The sequence below is a fragment of the Pagrus major genome, chromosome 3 (genome assembly GCF_040436345.1).
Source record: "Pagrus major chromosome 3, Pma_NU_1.0".
NCBI lineage: Eukaryota > Metazoa > Chordata > Actinopteri > Spariformes > Sparidae > Pagrus > Pagrus major.
The window spans coordinates 9975048-9996768 of NC_133217.1; the positions used below are offsets into that span (position 1 = coordinate 9975048).

Consider the following 21721-nt stretch of genomic DNA (forward strand, 5'->3'; position numbering starts at 1 on the left):
TTATTAAGGCAAGGCAAGTTTATTTGTATAGCACAATTCAGACACAAGGCAAGTGCTTTACAGGGGCATAAAAATTACATTAAAGAAATTAAAAATTGCATTTAAAATACATTAAAACAAAACATTAAAACAAGAAATAGGAAAGTAGGCTAAAATAGAATAGGTTTAAAAGAGACAAGACTAGAAAATAAGTCACAGTGCAGTTCAAAGCCTTAAAATTGCTTCAGTGAAAGTCAGTGGCAAACAGAAAGGTCTTCAGTCTTGATTTAAAAGAGGTGAGAGTTAGAGCAAACCTGCAGTTTTCTGGGAGTTTGTTCCAGATATGTGGTGCATAATAACTGAATGCTGCTTCTCCATGTTTAGTTTTGACTCTAGGGACTGAAAGCAGACCTGTACCTGACTCAGCCAAGGAGGTTATGTTATGTTTACCTGTGCCCATTTGTTTGTTGGTTGTTTTGTCAGCAGGATGACACAAAAACTACTGTATGGATTCCCATGAAACTTGGATGGAGGATGGTTCTCAGCTCAGAATAGACCTCATTCTGTTTTGCTGTGGCTCTGGATAAAGCGACAAATCCAGGATTTTCTTCTTTAACATTATGAGATAGGGTGTTTTTCAATATTTCAGTTATTTTCTCAGGAATAATGCGTGGATCTTGATTGAAAAAATCTGGTGTATTTAGGTTGGTATCTGTGAGTGAGTACAATCTGATGTGGATCCTAGATCAGGTGAGTTTAAATCATGGTTAAGCAGTTTCAAATATAGAGTGGTAGAGGGCTATCCAGTTTGATATTGGATTAGGCTTGATTGAATTAAAGGAGACTGTTGGGCCACGGCACTCTACTGAGTGCCATTTTAGTTATTAATAAAAAGAACCAGTACCAAATTTGATTTTGGCTGCACACACAGGTACATGAGCAGAATCTTTTTCAGCACAAGGTGGTACACCAAAGCTATCTTCTCAGGCTCAGCCACAACTTTTGTTATACTGCAGGTTTCACCTTGCATTGTCAACTACAATACTACACTCTGTTCATTGAGTGTATCCATACAAATGTCCTCTTTTGAAAACAGTAGCTTGGCGTGTGTGTGTGTGTGAGAGAGAGAGAGAGAGAGAGAGAGAGAGAGAGAGAGAGAGAGAGAGAGAGAGAGCAGACATTAAATCTAAGCCTACAAATTTCATATCAATCTAGATCTAGCTATCTAAATAACAGTCTAAGACCAATGTTAATGAATCATTGCAGCTAAATGAAAGCAACCTGAATCAGCAGCGTATTTGTGGTCCTAAAGACATTCCATTACACCCACAAACAAATGACTTGAATCAGTCAGTGTGTGTATCCCTGCCTGTTGCTCACAACTGACTGATTGAGAGCTCAAATTATATGACTAATAAATGGATAATTTCAGGAAGTGATGAACACAAAAAAAAGGATCTAAATCCATATTTAGATATTGCTTTATGTACGGTATAAAAGATAGTATTTCATCATAGGCTTATTAGAAAATTGCCTAACTACTCAAAAAGGCAAGAAGAATGACCAGATGAGTATATTTTCCTCTTAACACCATTTAATTCAAATACAAAATAATTCTATCTTCTCCATTTTCTTACAGGACTTGCAACAATGAACAACTGTGGCAGCAGGAACATCTGGACGCCACAGGAACAGCTGTCTGGTGCGATATCACTGCACCTCGTTTCTCTTCCTCTGGTTACGTGTGAGACTTCTGTCGTTTCCAGAACCTCTTCACCTCACTGTGTCCCTGTGGTGTCACCACCATCACCCTGTGAGCCACGTCTTGCCACACCAGACAGCCAAGACCCTGCGTCACAACAAGTACAAGAACTGCTGTTACTGTAAGGAGTTTATGATTATGTCATTAAATGGTGATTGAGCAGCAGTGAGTTGGAAAAGTCAAAGACATGGAGGGGGTGGATAATTTTCTAGAGCTAATGTTGAAGGAAAAGAAAACATGACTTCATTAATCCCTGCAGTGGTTATTGGATCATCATAGCAGTAACAAGTAATAGCGTGCATAAGAGAAAACAACATATAATACGAACAGAGTAAATGAGGGCTGGCGGACCAAAATACCCATGGAAAGAAGAACACTACCAGGCTGTGCACACTGGACACCTGTGTGCTGCATGGCGGTTGCGTTACCGAGCTTCTGCTGCTCACTCGCGTGTTTGTGTTCACACAGGCTGCGTGTCAGCTGCACTGCTGCTGCAGCGTGGTTCCTGCCTGCCCTGTCTGTTTACATGGAGTTTGCCTTTGATAATTATCAATAAATATGATGACGTGATTTTCCTTTACACCGCTGAAAGAGCGAGAAAGCCAGAGGGGAAGTGAGAGGGAGAGAAAGTGAAAGTGAAAGAGAGTGCACAGGAAAGAAACTGTCCCTCACATGTTGTGTTTGTATTCTCTTCATGTCTGTGGCATACTCTACACATTCAGACATTAAAACTGTAGTAAAACGTTTCTATGATGTCCACGTGACTGTCTACAGGTTGTTTTCAGGTCGATTTTTGCCAAGAACCGCGCATGTGTCGCAGTAGAAATAGGCGAGACTCTGGCCGGCAGATGTAATGGAAAAATGGCATATGTGACAACATCTGACTCTTCCACATTCTCCTCAAAGATCACTTGCTCTTATGCTCCAACACTATAGTACAATGAAGCCTAAATTATTTACAAATCTAAGTCTATTTATTTATATATTTATTTGAAGGACAAAGAGATGAAATATGATGGGCCATCTCGTTTTCAATGAAGTCTTATAAAATCCATAAAATATTGAATATAAAATATTATATTATTTAATCATTGATATAGAAAAAAAAATCCAACCTGAGCTCTGTCTCGCAGCACCTCAAAGTCAGCCTGGGAGAGGAACTGGTTATAGAGCACTCCTGAAGGAGACATTGACATCAACAAAACATAGACAGGTGATAAATGAGGTTACAGACCAACACAATATCAATACTCATCCTCTCCATTACAGCATCCAACAAGTCAGACAGCAAGTTACAGCTGTCAGTGAGGTTCAGGCAGGACAGATGAAGATGACCAAACAAATTAGTTCACAGCAGCTCTACAGAGAGAGCTCAGATTCCACCACACACACACACACACACACACACACACACACACACACACACACACACACACACACACACACACACACTTCTCCACTAGATTTTCTTTTAAGTTAAGTAATGCTAAATTCATTAGCACTGTTACAACATGCATTTTTTTTCATAAACTAGATGAATGTTTTGCTCTTGTTATGCTGCTCTTGCTTTCCCTTTAACACAAATACTGTTTTCATTCACCTGTTATTTCCAGTGACTGTCATCAATAAACATCAGTGAATTCAACACTATCCCCTAAGCTTGCACATACTGAAAGATAAGAATGCTCACCCTCTGTGAACTGCAGGCGATCACGCTCTAGCTCCCACAGTCTGATCTGATCAGTTATAGTTGGAGGCAGGACTGGGGTCTGAATCACAGAGATAGAGGATGAAGACACTGTACAGAACCGCCAAAGGCCAACTAGTCATCATATATTATAATCAAGTGTGAAACGAATGAATTGGCTTGATGTACCTGTTTGAGCATGACAGGGTGAGCTCTGGTCCTCAGAAAGTGGATAATCTGGACAGTGAAGAAAGACTTATTACACTAAAGCAGGCAGAATTAGACAATAGATATTGAGCACAATATATGCAATTTCAGTTAAACACATACATCGATCAGCCACAACATTAAAACCACTGATAGTTCAAGGGAACAACATTGGTTGTCTTGTTACAATGCATTGTTCTGTTGAGAACCCTCGAGTCCTGGCATTCATGCGACTTGACACACACCACCCATCCAAACATGCAGACCAAGTACGATCCATCATTGGCAACGGCACTCCAAATTCCCCAGATCTCAATCTGATCGAGCATCTGTGGGACGTCCCAGAACAAGTCCGACCCATAGACTTCACCTGTTAATGTTGTGGCTGAATGGTGGCATCAACCCATCTTACTGTAAGTACTTTAAGTAACTGCACAGATAGTTCATCTCACTGTACGGTTGTAGCTGTAGCTTTTGACAGAAGTATATTTAAAAAAAAAGCTTCACAGCATCTCTAAATTAACATTAAAAGGTCCAGTGTGTAATATGTAGTGGCATCTTACAGAACAGACTTGGCGGAAATGGAATATAATAATCATAAGTATGTTTTAATTACTGTATAATCACCTGAAAATAAGAGTCCTTGTGTTTTCATGACCGTAGGATGAGCCGTCTATATCTACATGGGGAGTGGGTCTTCCTCCACAGAGGTCGCCGTATTGCATCGCAACGTTTCTACAGTAGCCCAGAACAGACAAACCTGGCACTAGTGAGAGCCTTTCGTGTTTTTAAATTTAGTTGGTGGCCACAGGAAATGCATTGGTTGGAAGAACAAGAACAAGAAGAACAAGAAGAACAAGAACAAGAAGAGCGAGTGGCTGCTGTTTCCTGCCAAATGATGATGCTGAATGAGATCGGGACAAGTGATGGCATAAGACAGGAATAAACATTGGAGTTGCCTTTCCAAGCTGGAAATCTCTGATGATGAAGAAATGTCATGCTTTCTGCTGGACAGGCAAGAGTAACATTAAGGATTACAACCATGGGTGTAGTGCTGCGGGAGCGCACCAGAGCTGCTCCACCACTTTTTTTTCTTTCACTAAGTGAAGAAATAAAATGTTTAGTTTGCATAATCTGATTAAATGTTGAAATATTAAAGTGATGAATTGCTTAAACTACTTAGTTGTGTTACTGAGTAAGCCTCAGTTTGTGCCTCTCAGAGAGCTGTGGTATTGTCATGTTAGCAAGATTTATTTAGATTTTATCCTTGTCTGTTGCAGTAAGACAACACATGGAGCGATAACTAACTAACTAAGATATTTAGAGCTGGGTGTGTCAAAGACAGTCAAAGTAATGACGAGTCCATATTTAGAAAATGAGTTTCTTGTCCGTGAGGGCCACCGTAGCTTCTGGAGCTTCTCCAATGTCTTTAGAAAGAGAGGGGTAAGCAAGGGAGTGTTGTGATCTAGAACCTCACCGCTAGATACCCAAATACTCCATATATTACACACTGTACCTTTTAGCCAAAGTAGTACAATATACAAGTTCAATATGTCCCCCTTTGAATATCCTAAACCTCCCCTGTAGCAGTACAGTGTGTGTTATAGTTCCCTACCTGTTGTGCAGTGATGCCATTGGCAATGGCCTGTTGCACTGACTCCCTTGTAACCTGAGCCACAACTACATTGGGGAAGCGATACAGCAATTCACTGAAGAGGGCCACTAGGGCAATCTGAAGTTCTGAATCTGGGAGGGATACACAAACACAAACAAGACAGTATGTTCTGTAAGCTAATGCGCATCCTTTCAAAAGCCGGGTCAATTCTGGTATTAAGTGTTCGAGGTGTGGATAAGTAAATTTTGGATTCTGGGCAGAGCAAGGTTTACCATTTCCCCTGCATTCAGACTAAATGCTAAGCTTGGCTTCTCATGTGACTCCATCTCTGTACTTAACACACAGATATTAGATTGTTATCTAATATCTGACCATCTCAAATTCAGAGAGAATGTACATAAGGGTTTGTCCAAAACTGCGTGGCTGTTCCTAGAAGTCTCTTTACATGCTCAGAGCATGTCAAAGAGCTCAAGCTGTCGACCTGGCCCCCAAATTCCCCATATCCCAATCTACAATGTAGCTGGCTTGTCTTGTGTGGTCATCACTGGTTTTAATGATTTAACTGTGATAATGTTCACAGTTCACTTGGGTCAAGTTACAATGAACCAGAGCAGGCAGGAAAGAACCACAGCCAGCCGGTGTTGCCAAAGTTAGGCTGCACAATATGAGGGGAAAACTAATTATATTGCGATTATTTTGACAGATTGCAATATAATTCACGATTAGTAGGAATGACCGTTTTTGCATCACAATTTTCATTTTTATTGAAAAAACCCATTAAAATCATGACATTTAAGATATTGCACTTGGCCATATCACGATTTCAATAATATTTCAATTAACTATGCAGCCCTAGCCAAAATCCAATATATAAGAATCTACCAGCCTTCACACAGAGTCTCATATGTACAAAGATTTAAACATTGTCTTTATACTTGTGTACATACTTGTGTAGGCGTAGATACGATAATTGGTTTCTACCACAATGAAGCCTGCATCACCAGCACCTGGAGTGGAAGACAAATTACAAGAGGGGGAGGAGGAGGACGAGGAGCTAGTGGTGACTCCTGCAGCCAGAGTGATGGCCAGTCTGGTGGGGTAGTAGCGCCTAGACTTCCTCTGTTGACACAAGACAGAAGAAATTATATATATTATACAGTGCATTCAGAAAGTATGTAGACCCCTTTCATGTTTTTCAGAAGCGGAAAGAGAATTTTTGAAATTTTTGCAAAGTTATTAAAAAGGAAAAACTGAAATATTACATTGACATAAGTATTCAGATTCTTTGCTATGACACTTGAAATTTAGCTCAGGTGCCTCCCATTTCTCTTGATCATCTCTGAGATGTTTCTCCACCTTTAACTAGAGTCCACCTGTGGTAAATTCCGTTGATTGGACATGATTTAGAAAGGCACACACCTGTCTATATAAGGTCCCACAGCTGACAATGCATATCAGAGCAAAAACCAAGCCATTACATTTAGGGCATTTAGCAGACGCTTTTGTCCAAAGCGACTTACAGTAATTCATACACTGATGGCGGTGGCTGCCATGCAAGGTGCCGACCAGCACATCAGGAGCAGTATCTTGCCCAAGGACGCTTCGACATGCAGACCAGGGGAATCAAACCAGCGACCTTCCGTTAACAAGACGCTGGCTCCACCCCTGAGCCACAGAAGCCATGAGGTCGAAGGAACTACCTGCAGAGCTTAGACCCAGGACTGTGTCGAGGCACAGATCTGGGGAAGGCTACAACAAAATTTCTGCTGCATTGAAGGTCTCCAAGAGCACAGTGGCCTCCATAATCCTTAAATGGAAGAAGTTTGGAACAACCAGGACTCTTCCTAGAGCTGGCCACCCGGCCAAACTGAGCAATCGGGGGAGAAGGGCCTTGGTAAGAGACGTGACAAAGAACCTGATGGTCACTCTGGCTGAGCTCCAGAGATCCTGAGAGGGACACTCAGACTGTGAGAAACAAGATTCTCTGGCCTGATGAAACCAAGATTGAACTGTTTGGCCTCAATTCTAAGCGTCATGTCTGGAGGAAACCAGGCACCGCTCATCACCTGCCCAGTACCATCCCAACAGTGAAGCACGGTGGTGGCAGCATCATGCTTTGGGGGTGTTTTTCAGCGGCAGCGACTGGGTGACTGGTCAGGGTTGAGGGAAAGCTGAACGGAGCAAAGTACAGAGATATCCTTAATGAAAACCTGGTCCAGAGTGCTCAGGACCTCAGACTGGGCCGAAGGTTCACCTTCCAACAGGACAATGACCCTAAGCACACAGCCAAGACAATGCAGGAGTGGCTTAGGGACAACGGAACCCTGACTTGAACCCAATTGAACATCTCTGGAGAAACCTGAAAATGGCTGTCCACCGATGGTCCCCATCCAACCTGACAGAGCTTGAGAGGATCTGCAGAGAAGAATGGCAGAAAATCCCAAAATCCAGGTGTGCAAAGCTTGTCGTGTCATTCCCAAGAAAACTCTATGCTGCAATCGCTGCCAAAGGTGCTTCAACTAAGTACTGAGTAAAGGGTCTGAAAACTTGTCAGTGTGATATTTTTCATTTTTTTCTGGAATCAGCATCTCTAGGTTATTTGGGTTAGGGGTTAAATTCGAAATTTTTATTTCAGTTAATAATGCTCATTAGGGTTTAAGTCCATATATATATATATATATTTATATACACACACATATATATGTATAAGGGGTGTGACGATTCTCAAAATCCTCAACTCGATTTGATTTTCAATTTTAAGGTCACGATTCGATCTGAATCTTTTGTTTGTTTGTTTGTTCTTTTCTTTTAGCACAGATGGCAATGACATTTTTAGACTAGTCTAGTCTAGTATATATATATATATATATATATATATATATATACATACATATATATGTATATATATATATTTATATTAAGAGACCAATGCAAATTTTTCTGAAATCAGCATCTCTACATGTATGACAGCCATTCCATTCCAGTGTCTGTTGAATTCTAACACAAGCGCACCTCATTCTACTTAATGAGGTACTGATTAGGTGATCACATGTACCCAAATCTTATTTAACGAGGAAAAGTATAAAAACCACTACTGTGGTCATCACTATCCTCTTGCAATAGGACCAGCTGGATGGCAAAAACAGTGCTAGTAGTACCTCAAAAGTAATTGGAATCAAAAAATAACTATTGACCATGCCAAAAGAGTTGAAAAGAAAAGTTTTGAGTGAGGAAAAGAAGTGTTCAATTCTGGCTTTACTGGCAGAGGGATACAGTGAGCGTCAGGTTGCTTCCATCCTTAAAATTTCTAAGACGGCGGTTCATAAGAACAAGGTCAAGCAGCAGACATTGGGGACAACAAAGCTACAGACCGGCAGAGGGCGAAAACAACTCTCCACTCTCCACACAATGCTCCATGCCACACAGCTAAGTCAATCAAGGTGTGGATGAAGGACCACCAGATCAAGACCCTGTCATGGCCAGCCCAATCTCCAGACCTGAACCCCATTGAAGACCTCTGGAATGTGATCAAGAGGAAGATGGATGGTCACAAGCCATCAAACAAAGCTGAGCTGCTTGAATTTTTGCACCAGGAGTGGCATAAAGTCACCCAACAGCAATGTGAAAGACTGGTGGAGAGCATCGTAACATCAGAGAAACTGATCATTTTGCAGTGGTCTCAATTTTTTTCAGAGCTGTATATATATATATATATATATATATATATATATATATATATATATATATATATATATATATATATATATATATAATAACTATATGCAGTATTTTTAAAGTCATTTCATATTTCCAATTGTTTGGGTCAGATTCTTTTCTTTGTCTCAAATTTCCTTTGATAAGTCACATTATTTATGAGAGACAAAATTACACACATCACATTTGGCCATTTATGCATTAGACACATGAAGTTATTTAATGTAAAATTGTTTTGTAGCTTAAAATATGCAAAACAGATGAATTTTTCACAGTTTTTGTTGTGCCAAAATCTATTGCAGTCAAACAGGGGGATTAGTTGTATATGAGCTTCATAGTGTTGCAAACTCAACAGCTGAATCCCTAAAAATGGTTGTTGGAGCTATTTGTTTGTTGTTTATTTTTAGTTATTATTATTAATAATAGTTATTTGTTTAGTCTAGTTATTCCCTTGTTAAGCATGTTTAGTTGTCTAGTTGGTATTTTGTTTTGTTTGGGAATATGGGTAACACTGGGGTTATATAGGTAGAAAGATCGGTGTAGGACCATGATGCACCTGGGTGAGGCTATGGTTTTTTTACCAGAGCAGGAGAGGCATGCAGAATTCCTTTGTTCTTTGTTTGCGTGGGTTTTTTTTGGAAAAATAAACCATGAAAACTAAAGGAACTCTGAATGGACATTGAACTTCTTTTGCCGTACGATACGAGCCCATGGTGCAGCAGTGGCTCTTTGATTTGCGTTTTGACGTTTGATTTAAAGTTTAAAGTAGATTTTTTAAAACAAATGGCCACTACAATGGTAAAAGGTAAAAATGCATTCACTACTTTTCACTTCACTTTCCTATATGTCGCAATCCAATTTAGAACCAGGATCATTTTTTGTGGAACATTTAATGGCCAGGAACTTACATTATTGACACTACAACTGACTTTACCTTTTAATATTTGGCCACAATATATCACATTAGCCATGCACGGTCCAGCCATATACAAGGTTTCCACCTGGTCTTGTCACTGTTCATAGATTCTGTCTGTCTGTCTGTCTGTCTGTCTGTCTGTCTATCTATCTATCTATCTATCTATCTATCCATCACACGTGTACATTTTTCTACATGGTCTACAGCTGAATGTTGCTTACATATAAACCATTTGCTCACTTTTATATTTAAATTAAGTGTAACTTTTATTATTATTATTATTATTATTATTATTAATAATAATAATAATAATAATAATAATAATAATAATAATATTATTATTATTATCATCATCCTTACAGGTGTAAGGTAGGTACAGTTTGGTGTGTATACCATGTGGTGCTGACTGTATTTCAAGCGTTCGTGGATCTTCTCTCTCCATTCCAGTGCCTTACCTTCCTCTGAAAGACCAGTCCAAACTCCCGCAGGTGCTGCAGGAAGGTGAGTAATGACTCACTCATGCCCTCCACTGAGTAATCCTGAGACACACAGGCAATGCATATCATACTAAAGAAAACTCAAACTCAGCAGGAATATTTTAAACCTCAGACTTCTGACATTGTTATTTTGCTTTCCTGCATGCACAAAGATTCAAACAGAAGGAGACTGCAGTGCACTCACTCTTCCAAGAGTAGAGAAACTGAGCTGGAATAGGAATGACAAGATCTCCACCAGGTCCATCCCTCTGGACTGCAAGGGACAACGAAATGACAAATGAGAAAATATTCGTCATTAAAAGAGGGCATTCAAATAATAGCAGGAACAAATAAATGACAGTCCCTAGCAAATCTGGGCTAAAAACGCTGAGGCGGAGTGGAACTACGCATACTTTATAGCTTATGGTAAATTCAGTCTGATTTTTCACAGCACCAATTCCATCAGCACAGCAACAGTCATACTTACTATTCTGCTGAAAACACTTTCTCCTTTTAAAAAGAAATTGTGCTTTAATTTACTACACATACATTTCCTACAGAAGTGTTTAGTTTCATTGACAGTAGCTTAACACCAAAATGGATAGTATCCTTAAGTAAATACCGAGGAAGTGTTGAGTTATCATAGTCAACCATGTTGTCATAGTATCATGATAACCCAACACTGGAAAATGTTATTGTTAACAATATTGTACTTATGCTGTCTCAAAAGAAACTCTTCACCTCAACATACTTGCTGGCAACATTGCTGCCTTAGCAGGATAAAAGGATTTTAAAGAGGTCCACACTTAAAATGTCTAGAGGAAGCTGTGTGAAGTCTGATAAATGCAATGTCAGTCAGTGTTAGTTGAGGCTGAAGACAACAAAGTTAGAAAATGACAGAAAATCTGGCAGCGTGCAGTTAGAAAGAAGCGTGCTTACCACACAGACTGTAGCTGCTACTCATCTCTAATTGAGGCTACAAGCTACATTAGCCATAATCAGCATAACGCACCCCAATCTACACTCAAATGTTGGTGGTCGTATTGCAGTGGGGCTAATGTATGTACAAGGTTTTAACATGGCAGGAGACTGCAAGGAATAAACTAGAATTACGGCCTCATGATTGTATACCTCTACTCACCAGTCAGGTTGCAATTTACACCCGTCTGTTCATACTCATTGAATATATCTAGTGAAGACTTGAAGGAATTTAATAGTGTAGTTCTTGGGGAACGTTAGTCACTGAAGTGAATAATTTCTGGTGGGAAACATACTGTCTTCACTTAGAAACTATTTTGCAAACCCCAATCATCTGAAAATCAACATCAGCTACAGCTGTATGTCTGTTAGAGTGTAAAACAGTCAAATTCCTTGTATGTGTTCACATGTATAGCCAATAAAGTTGATTCTGATACATGCTACAAATTCTAAAATGTGGATACTTCACACACAAGTTCAACCCAGCAGCACAGAAGATCTCTACAATCAGCACAGTTTGAAGGTTGGCAACTGAGATTAGTGTCACCAATTCAGTTCTGACCAAATGTGAAATATCAATCTCCCCTCTGTTCCTCAGTTATGGGTTGAATAATGACCAGAAAAATGTCTTTGTTGAAAATTATGATGTGGCAGTGAAGTTGACCGTTGACCTTTTGGATATAAAATGTCATCACTCCATCATTTTATCCTGTTAAACATTTGCATGAAATGTTGTCATAATTAGTTTACTAATCAGGTCAAAGTGGCAGATGATACAAAGGTACCTGAGCTGTTTTGAGGTACTGCAGGGTAAAGTACCACAGCTGAGAGGCTGTGTCCAGTAGGAGGAACTGGAAACCAGCTGAGGTGATATAGGGTGCCTCTCCAGCCTCACTGACAAACAGAGAAGATGACAGGGCAACATGAGCACAAAATACAGCACAAAAACTGTGGTCTTGGTCTGTGGTATTGCTATTGTTGCTGCTGATTTGGCATATTATAAATAAAATTAACTCGACTTGACAGTATCACTTAGATAACAATAATTCAACCTGTAGCTAAAGCTCTAACTGGAATCCACATTAATTTTCATTCCTTTGTGGTGGAGTCTGCTCATGCAAAGAATCCACACACTTTCTATGTCTGGATTAGCATCAGTTACTAGAAATGGGAGGTCGGTCAACCTTTGATTGCTCCACATGTTGGAGCAGGGTGGAGGGGGCTGTAGTAAGATTGGTTTAAGCCTGAAGTGTGGTGTTTTATCCACTTTCCAAAGTCAAGAACACAAGAGCAGAACTGTAGGGAATCTATTAAAAATCCATTCATCTGCTCAAATCTAAGCTTCTAATGCTAGTAAGCCTGACTACTTAACTTATTGCTTCCAAGGCCTATAGTTAGCATGTCCCTAGATAACTATTATATTTTGAATGGTTATAAGTAACATTAGATGAAGCCCTCTTCAATGACAGGAACATCTACTATTTGAGGGTTAGTCCTCGATGCTGCTTTATATACTGTAGGGTTTAGGGTAACATTAGAAGCTGTTGTTGTTAGCTAGCTAGCTATAGCTGATATATTCAGCCATGTCCATGGGCAACGACTAGGAGTGAGAAGCTTGTATCTTATTATGTCTGAAGTTAACAACCATCGTTAAAACCGATGAATTTCCAGTGACAATCTGCCACCACTGTCATTGTAAACTGCTTATGCAGAGCTCCAATGGAAAGCTTAACAGTAGTATCAACAGTAATGAAGGCTCAGCAAAGGCTCAGTTAGTTTCACAGTGTTATCAATACTGAATTTCTGAGGCCAACACTAACGTCATAACTTATTTTAAAGTTAAAAAAAAATCTGTGTAATAAACAAAGCACTAAACATTTTTGATAAGGATCCTTCAAATATGGTTCCTAAAGAACTGTACCTAAGGATGCACGATATGAATTTCTTTCAATAACCCATAATTGTCTGCTTCTCATGGCTGATACTGATAATTTCATATTTTTGTATTTAAAAAAGAAGTTCATAAGTAGTGTAGTGATCAAAAATGGCTGATTGAATATTCCATAGCTCGAATAAGATTTGTTGTGTACTTGTTGTGCTCTTCCCTCCCTTTAGAACCCTTGCAGACCATGTGTTGCAAATTGCAATGTCCAGACAGACGGCGACATGTTTGGCTCTCTAGTTCACACTGTGTGGCTCTACCTGGGTGCAGCAATCTGATGTCATGAGCACGACAACAGCAAGCTCTATTTCTTTGTTTCTATGTTATAAAAATGCATACCGCCAACTAATGTGATCAGAGTGTGTAGATGATTTGGCTTTGTATTATCGGCTGTATTTATCAGCTACAATTCACAGATCGATAACTAGCCGAATAATATGAATTATTGGCCCCATACATTTCATATATCTGTGACCAAGATAGGCTATTTATTTGAGCGGGCCATTCTACAGTGTACCATAATAATAGTCTACTATTACTACTGTGTACCTTTTCATGAGGCCTGCTTGAACCAGCAGCTGAGCCAGGTCCTGACTGACAGCAGCACAGGGAGAACCCACCATGAAATGCAAGATGACCTCCCAGCGCTCCATAGCATAGCGATCAAGACTGTCAATGTCCCGTGCGTGGCGGTCTGGACCCAAAGTGCTGCCATCATCTGCCCATGCTCTGCCCCTGTATCAACACAGCAGTAGAGAATTTGACCTTAAACAACAATATATATCTTCTGGTGGTGCTGCTCTGCTGCGACCCAGACATTCGTGCTGCTGCATGTACTTATGTCTTGTGTCAGTATCAGAATCAGAATCAGTATTCCTTTATTGTCCCACAATGGGGAAATTTGTTTGCCACAGCAGCCAAAGGATAGAATATTACAAAAACAGTAACAATAGCCAAAAATTAACAATATAATTAAAAAGGTAAGAAATAGAATAGATTTGTATATACATATAAACATGATATTGTACAAAATAACAGCAGTGAATTTTTATTTACATACAAATAATAAATATGGGTATTAAGAAACATAAGCCGTTTTTATACTGGACAGCAACCCGCCAATTTGGCTGTCCTTTTTGCGGCTAGGTCCGCAAATTTACACAGACCGCGGCATATTGGGGGTCTGTTTTGGTCCACCAATATGACGCCTTGGAGGGTACACTTTTTGCCACCTCCATTGCTATGCAAATCCAAGGCGTCGATGTGCCGGCAATTGCGTGACATGGGCGGAGGTGTCGTTGACATGCACTGTTGTGTGACCCACAGACGGGAGTTTTAAAAGCAGGAAACAGCTGATCACAGCAGTCAGTTCATCACTTCATCCGCAGCAGTCAAGATGAGCAACTGGAAAGCTGCTGAGATCCGAGAGATGCTAACCATCACAGCCGAGAGAATCGTCAATAACTAGATCACTCGTCACTGTTCATGCCCAACTTCGTGCTTCACGTCACGTCACATGTTAATGCCTACCCCAGTGGCGGCTTTTTTGCAAAGGAGGAATATTACACCTCCGTTTCACATAGACAAGGCGGCAGATTGCAGCCTTTACCTGGCTGCAAATGTGACGCATTTTCTAACTAAAAGTGCAGAGTGCAGAGTGAGGTCTATTGGGAGTAGGCCTGTCACGATAACAAATTTTGCTGGACGATAAATTGTCCTAGAAATTATTGCGATAAACGATAATATTGTCGCTTTGAGACCATTTTTCAACTAATATAATGATAATGGCATAATAATGCAAGTACACCCTTTCAAAGATCAATAAACCTTTATTTCTAAAGAATATTTAACATTGGAATGTGAAAAAGACATTTTAAATATCCAAAATAAATAAAGATGGAGGCTGTGGCCAAAGCAATTGAGCCATGGCCAGCCACGGTTCCTTATTGCAGCAACAATTTTAGCACCATTGTCTGTAGTGATGCGGAGGCGTGACGGTACACGTGATGATGATGACGTATGTGTTTTTTTTCAAGGTGTTTCCCCGGTGTCCTCCTGTTAATCTAAACATGTACCAGCTGTCTGTTTATAATCATATGGATGCTGTTATAATGTGTTGTAATTGAGATCCTGACACACCAAACATCCTGGAAAGTGACAAAGTTACGTTTTTCTATAATTTACATAATTACATAATCGCCATCAGTAAACTGGACGCTGTCTGACTATCTCACTCTCGGGGTTCACTAAGTTCACTGAGTCTTGTCGGGAGGGCTGACTGTCATCATGACAACAGTAACTGACCGTCGCGCGACAAACACTTGGTGAGTTAAAGTTTTTTGCCGGGGACAGACGCTGTTTTTCGGGCAGAAATGTGACGAAGAGTCGGTCAGACCGACAGGCTGACAGACACTTGGTGAGTTAAAGTTTTTTGCCGGGGACAGACGCTGTTTTTTGGGCAGAAATGTGACGAAGAGTCGGTCAGACCGACAGGCTGACAGACACTTCTTCACGAATAACTGCGGTATTTTTTTCCTCACATAAGTTGCCAAAGACATGACCAGTTACTACGTTCCTGTTGTTTGGTCCTGTAACGTTGCTTTGTGGGACATTTATTTTTATTTTGTTGAGTGAAGGGTCTGTAGAGTTATCAGACACCAACACCATCAGATCAACACGCCCTTGCTCCGCGCCGCCGGCTCGGTTCGCCTCTGATACTACCTCCGGAGGCGCAGCGAAATTTCACCCCTCACCGCATCTGAAACGTTCACACAAAGGCGGATGCGGAGAATTGACGCAGTATCCCCGCATGTAAACGGCTGCGTGAATGGGGCTAGTGACTGACAAGAGAGTTCTAGTGAGAGACACGAGGAAAACAAACAAGCATGCAAATGGAAATTATCGAGGCCGGCAAAATTATCGAGCTCATTTTAATTTATCGTATGATTAATTGATTTATTGATTATCGTGACAGGCCTAATTGGGAGCAGTGCTGATTGTAAAGTCTGACAGCAGCAGGAAGGAAGGACCTGCGATACTGCTCCTTCACACACTTAGGATGTATCAGTCTGTTGCTAAAGGAGCTGCCCAGTGCTGTGAAAGTGACCTGCAGGGGGTGGGACTCCTTCACCAGCAGCGATGACAGCTTGTCCATCATCCTGCTCTCTCCCACCACCTGCACTGGGTCAAGAGGGCATCCCAGGATAGAGCTGGCATAAGTTTATCAAGTCTCCTCCTACCTGCTGCCAAGATGCTGCTGCTCCAGCAGACTACTCCATAGAAAATGGCTGTGTCTGTCTATGTATGCACTGTATTATATGTATTCTTATGTGGCAGCCTTTTGTCCAAGACAAATCTCCCAAGGGACAAATGAAGTGAATTTTGAAGTGATACAGTAACTGCAGCTCCATCTCAAGGTTGCCTCGCTAAAAAAATCAGATTTGGAGTTTTGGAGATTTCATTGTGGAATGAACACTTACCCGCCAAGCAGAGCTATCCTCAGGTTGTCTTTGAACACTGGATTTAAAATGTATCCCTGCAGACCTCCCTGCAGCTGCTGACTGTGCCAAAGGCGGAGTCCTGCCAACACTGAGACACATTCATCATGATCCCTGCAGCCAAAGACAAAATATGACAATGAACTGACCTGGTTGTTACTCTGACATGTGGAATTTTCTTAGTTTTGTTTTACTCCTACTGAATAGGTGATAAAAGAGTTGTTAACCCTGACAGGGTTATTTACTGTTTACTGCCACAGGCACTTTCACCATTATGATGTTTCACAGGGGTTTTCACCTTACAAGAATACTATTCTTCTGGTGACACTATCACACACATGGATTGATTGCATTGTAATATCTGCCAGAGTCATCATGTGTAGATTTACAACACAGTCACATCAACAGTGAGTATTGCAGTTGTAAAACAGGGGGCAGTATTGTCCAGTTATGAGTCCTGAATGGCCAAAAATGGATTGTTATTAAGTTTTAGTCCAGCCAAACACAAACAAGGCTAGACTGCACAAAGAATACAACACAGAGTCTGACTTCAATAAATCTCCAGCAGTAAGTCATTCCACAGACAAAACGTCCAGCTAATGTTAGTGAAGTAGTTCAACCGAGGCTTCAATATAACGGTGACATCACTACAGGCTGGGTGATATATTAGAGTCTCTTTGGAGTGCTGTCGGGTCCTGCTGGGCTGACAGGGTGGAGGTGTTTTGACTGGTGTTCTCAGATGTTTTAACCCTACTCTGTGTATTGTATTAGTTCTAGTGTTTTATTTAACTTATTTGATTAATGACTGTTTTACTTATGTATTTTACAAATGATAGCGCTTCCTCAATTCCTGTTTGTTATTGCTTGTGTTGTATATGTATATATATATATATATATATATATATATATATATATATATAGATAGATAGATATATATATATATATATATATATATACACATACATACACATATGTGTGTGTGTATATATATATATATATACATATATATATATATACACACGTATATATATATATATATATGTATATATATATATATATATATATATATGTATATATATGGGTCAGTGACATATACACCAGAAAAAAGTGTTTTTTCAAAAACTACAAATAACAGGCATAAAAATGATTGACTTTTGTTCCACTAACTCTCATCTGTATAGAAACATATGTTGTTTTTAGATTTTCAATTGGAATCAGAAGTTATGTGACAATTTGTTGCATTAGTGCCTAAAATCGTCATATGGTGTGACATGGAAATAATTGTATATAAAATGAAAAGGGAATGTATGGTTTAAGACGAAGACAAAACATTGTTTAGACTTAAACAGCATTCTAAGGTTTCTGTGAAGGGGTCTGCTGAGTCTGTCTGATAAACTAGAAATCTGTATCACCGAATAAAACTAAACTAAACTAAACACAATCTATTGTGGATAATTACAGCTTTTATGTGATGATGGACCCAAACAAATGTTTGAAAGGACAAAACATACATTGGACTTTGTTATTTATTGTTATATCTGCAGGAAATTACAATTCGTATCATATGGTGTGACAATCTAATCATATGGCGTGACAGGCAGACAGGTCACACCATATGATAAAGAGTCACACCATAGTATGTTTTCTGCATTTAGCACAACCTTGAGTCTTGTAGCTACACATTAACATGCTGACAAGATGCCAACTGTGACAAAGCAACATAGATTTACATGTAATCATGACAAAAAATATAAAATTTCTTTTGCATTTCTATGAAAAATGTGTCACACCAAAAGACATCCGGAAGTGGGACTTTTGTCAGAGTGCCAACAAAATCTGATTTATTGAAAATATAAAAATGATAACTCACCTCAGAAACCTGTCATTGTCTGGTATTGATAGTACTGAACAACCTTGCTGAAGAAGGACCTCTCATTCCCAAGGATGTCAAAACAGTTGCCCGTTGAATTATCCCAAAATGGTGTCACACCATGTGATTGTGATTTGTGGGACAAAATCTTTTTGATCAGAACTGACTCAAAACATTATGCTTGGACTTTGAAAAGAGTAGGCTCACAAATAGACATCTGTCTTATTTTTCTGTATTGTTTTGAGAATTTTTGCATTTATTTTTCTTAGCTTTATTCAAGTTCTTACTTTGAGGAACGAGTGTCGGACAGTCACACGACATGAGTTTTGTTGTGTTTGGTTGAAAATTCTGAAAAAATGAGTGATGAACTGTTTTAATGTTGAGTATGTTCACATAAAGCATAATCTTCTGCACAATATTGAGAGGGTTTTTGACAAAAATATTTTATATTTATACATGTTTGACACTGAAGACAGCAAAATTGCCATGTCACGTCACACACCCATGTATATATATATATATATATATATATATAGCGATTTTTTTGATCCTTTTTATTTTTGTCGCTGTCGCTCGTGTCGCTCCAAAAAAATCGCTCTGTCGCTCAGCTGCAGTCGCTCGTCGGCACAATTCAACAGATCACTCTGATGACGTCATTCAAGCGATTCCAGTGAATTTCACGTCGCTCGGAGGCGCTCATTTCTTCCCGTTTGTATTGGTCCAGCATGGCTGACAGTTTGACGAGCTGTTGGCGAGAATCGGAGGCAGGATTGCCCGGTTGGACACCAACTACAGGCGCTCCATCCCAGCTGAGGAGCGCCTGTAGTTGATGTCCGGCGAGTGGCTGTGTGTGCGTGTGTGTGTGTCAACGTAAAGCCGGCTTCGCTCTTCCGGACCCGTGGAGTCGTATTACGTTTCCATGGTTTCAGTAGTTGTCATAGTTACACATAGATTACGGCAGCCTATCAGCGCTGAGCGACAAGCGACTGACGGCCAGAGACTTGGGATTTCTCATCTCGAGCGACAGAGCGATTGAGCGCTTTTTCGCTCCGTCGCTCTGTCGCTGTCGCTCGGAGCCCCAGCGATATATCGCCTGAGCGATTAATCGCTCAGTCGCTCGTTTGCATTGACTTAATATGTAAACTTGTCGCCAGCGACAAAAATAAAAGGTCCGGTGTGAACGCACCTTTACACTACTGCCAGAAGTGCAATGGAGACATGACAAAGTAGTAGGAGTACTGACTCACTTCTGACTGTCTTTTTTCACCCACAAAGCCACTGCTGCTTGGGGTAGAGGCTGATCCAGGAACAGCATTCGTATCACATAATTCTTTGCCAGGGAGGGGAGTTCCCTGTAAAAAATCAAGAACAATATAAAATTAGAGCTGTAAGCACTGAATGGGCTCTTGCACCCAAACCTGTGTTAAGAACGTTCTGCAGTTGGAGTCTCGTTACTGGACACTGACTGGCTGACATGGTTCTAGTTTTTCAAGTGTTTTGGACACTGCACAAAGGAGTAACACGTCACCATCTGTGTCCACTACTTGGTGCTAGAGGACATGCACTGACAGACATGGGTGGACACCATGGAGTTCATTTATAAAAAGTCTTAGATTTGTCCTTGAACTTTATCTTAAGATGATTTTTGCCGATGTGTTTATGTTCAATTCAACCAATGCAACCAGGCAACCAAAATAGCATATTTTGTTGTTATTTTATAATTACCAACCTGCACACAGACCTGGTACATAGAAAGTCCCTGAACATATCTGTGACACACTCAATCCTGAGAACCATATCAGATCACTATTTTCCCCACTTGTGACACCTGTGCCAGTTTTCTTGAGTTTTCAAGTATGCCAACAACAAAATGTGTTTTAAAACTGTAAAAACTACGACTATACTATGCTACGAATGATAATATTCTACACGTACAATAGGTTCTTTGCACCTCTGGAGATAAATTATGTATGGCCACATTAACATCATCAACATAAGTACAGTATGTGTTTTAGCAGTCATACCTGTAGACAGCCAGACATGTTGCTGGATGGTTGTACAGTCTGTCCAGGATCTCAGGACTCAGCTCTCTCAGGTATTCGTGCAGATTCTTGCACTGCAGCTGGACACGCAGCTTCATTATCTTCCTAAATAAAGAATAAAGTCATTAAATGTTACGGTAAACGGTTCAATTCGGTCATTTTTACGTCGTTTTTACCAATGAGAGCAGAAAGTCGCACCAATCCCCCTTTAAACATGTATCAACTGGAAGCAATGGCTGCTGTGGTCATCCATAACCGGACATAGAGATCTAACAGTGAGTGACTGAACAGTATTTATTCTTTGCGTCCAGAATTGAATTCGGTACACGTATATCCGTGTTTAGAGTGAAAGCGGCTTATTTTTAAATATGTCACATTTGCATTTACATTTTATGTTCATGTCACTCACAACAAAGTAATAGCGGACAGAACATAACCTTATTAGCAAATGTATATGAAAGGCAACATTACCTTGAAGATGAATAGAAACGTTGGACTAATTCTTGACTGTAAAATGATTTTCAGGTATAAAATAACTGCATTGTTTTCGGTCGGAATTGCAGCCTGATATGCGCGGCGCATGCGCGTCCGCAATCTTGGACAGCACGGTACGGCAACACCACTTGGACAAACCACTTAAGTGGAAGTTATGTTGCATGACACTGTCTAGTGTTTCTACACAACGTGAACTAATTTTCAGACGCGGAGGCTTTCAGATTTGACCTCGGCGGACAAATCGAACACATATGTGGCTGTAAAATATCACTTTTTATGGCATAGAGGCAGTATACATTATACTCTCTCTCTCTCTGTCTCTCTCGCTCTCTCTCTCTCTCTCACACACACACACACACACACGACAGATGGAATAATGTGCTTTACCAGCAGTTCAGCTGAAGTAGCAGAGTAACATCTAATTTCTCATATTTTAATACTTGAGCATTTTTCATGTTATGTGATACTTTATGTTTATAATGTTTACTGCCAGTTGCAGCAGTTGGAGAACAGTATTTTTGTGTTTTCTTATGTTATATTC

General features: G+C 40.1%; 1 protein-coding gene across 2 annotated transcripts; it reads right to left on the reverse strand.

Annotated features, from left to right (window-relative positions):
* Positions 1–21266, reverse strand: gtf2h4 (general transcription factor IIH, polypeptide 4). 2 transcript variants are annotated; one of them, XM_073463376.1, is made up of 14 exons: positions 21157–21266; positions 20668–20786; positions 19891–19995; positions 16756–16887; positions 13826–14011; positions 12120–12228; positions 10562–10630; positions 10336–10419; positions 6198–6369; positions 5251–5381; positions 3618–3665; positions 3432–3510; positions 2857–2918; positions 1–1828 (listed from the first exon to the last, which is right to left on the reverse strand). In XM_073463376.1, the coding sequence occupies exons 2-14, from the start codon at positions 20781–20783 to the stop codon at positions 1718–1720; spliced, it is 1404 nt and encodes a 467-aa protein (XP_073319477.1). In that variant the 5' UTR covers positions 20784–20786; positions 21157–21266; the 3' UTR covers positions 1–1717. The 2 variants fall into 2 exon arrangements, with proteins under 2 accessions (XP_073319477.1, XP_073319476.1); XM_073463375.1 differs by having other exon boundaries at positions 20668–20790.
* Positions 21267–21721: the final 455 nt, after the last annotated feature.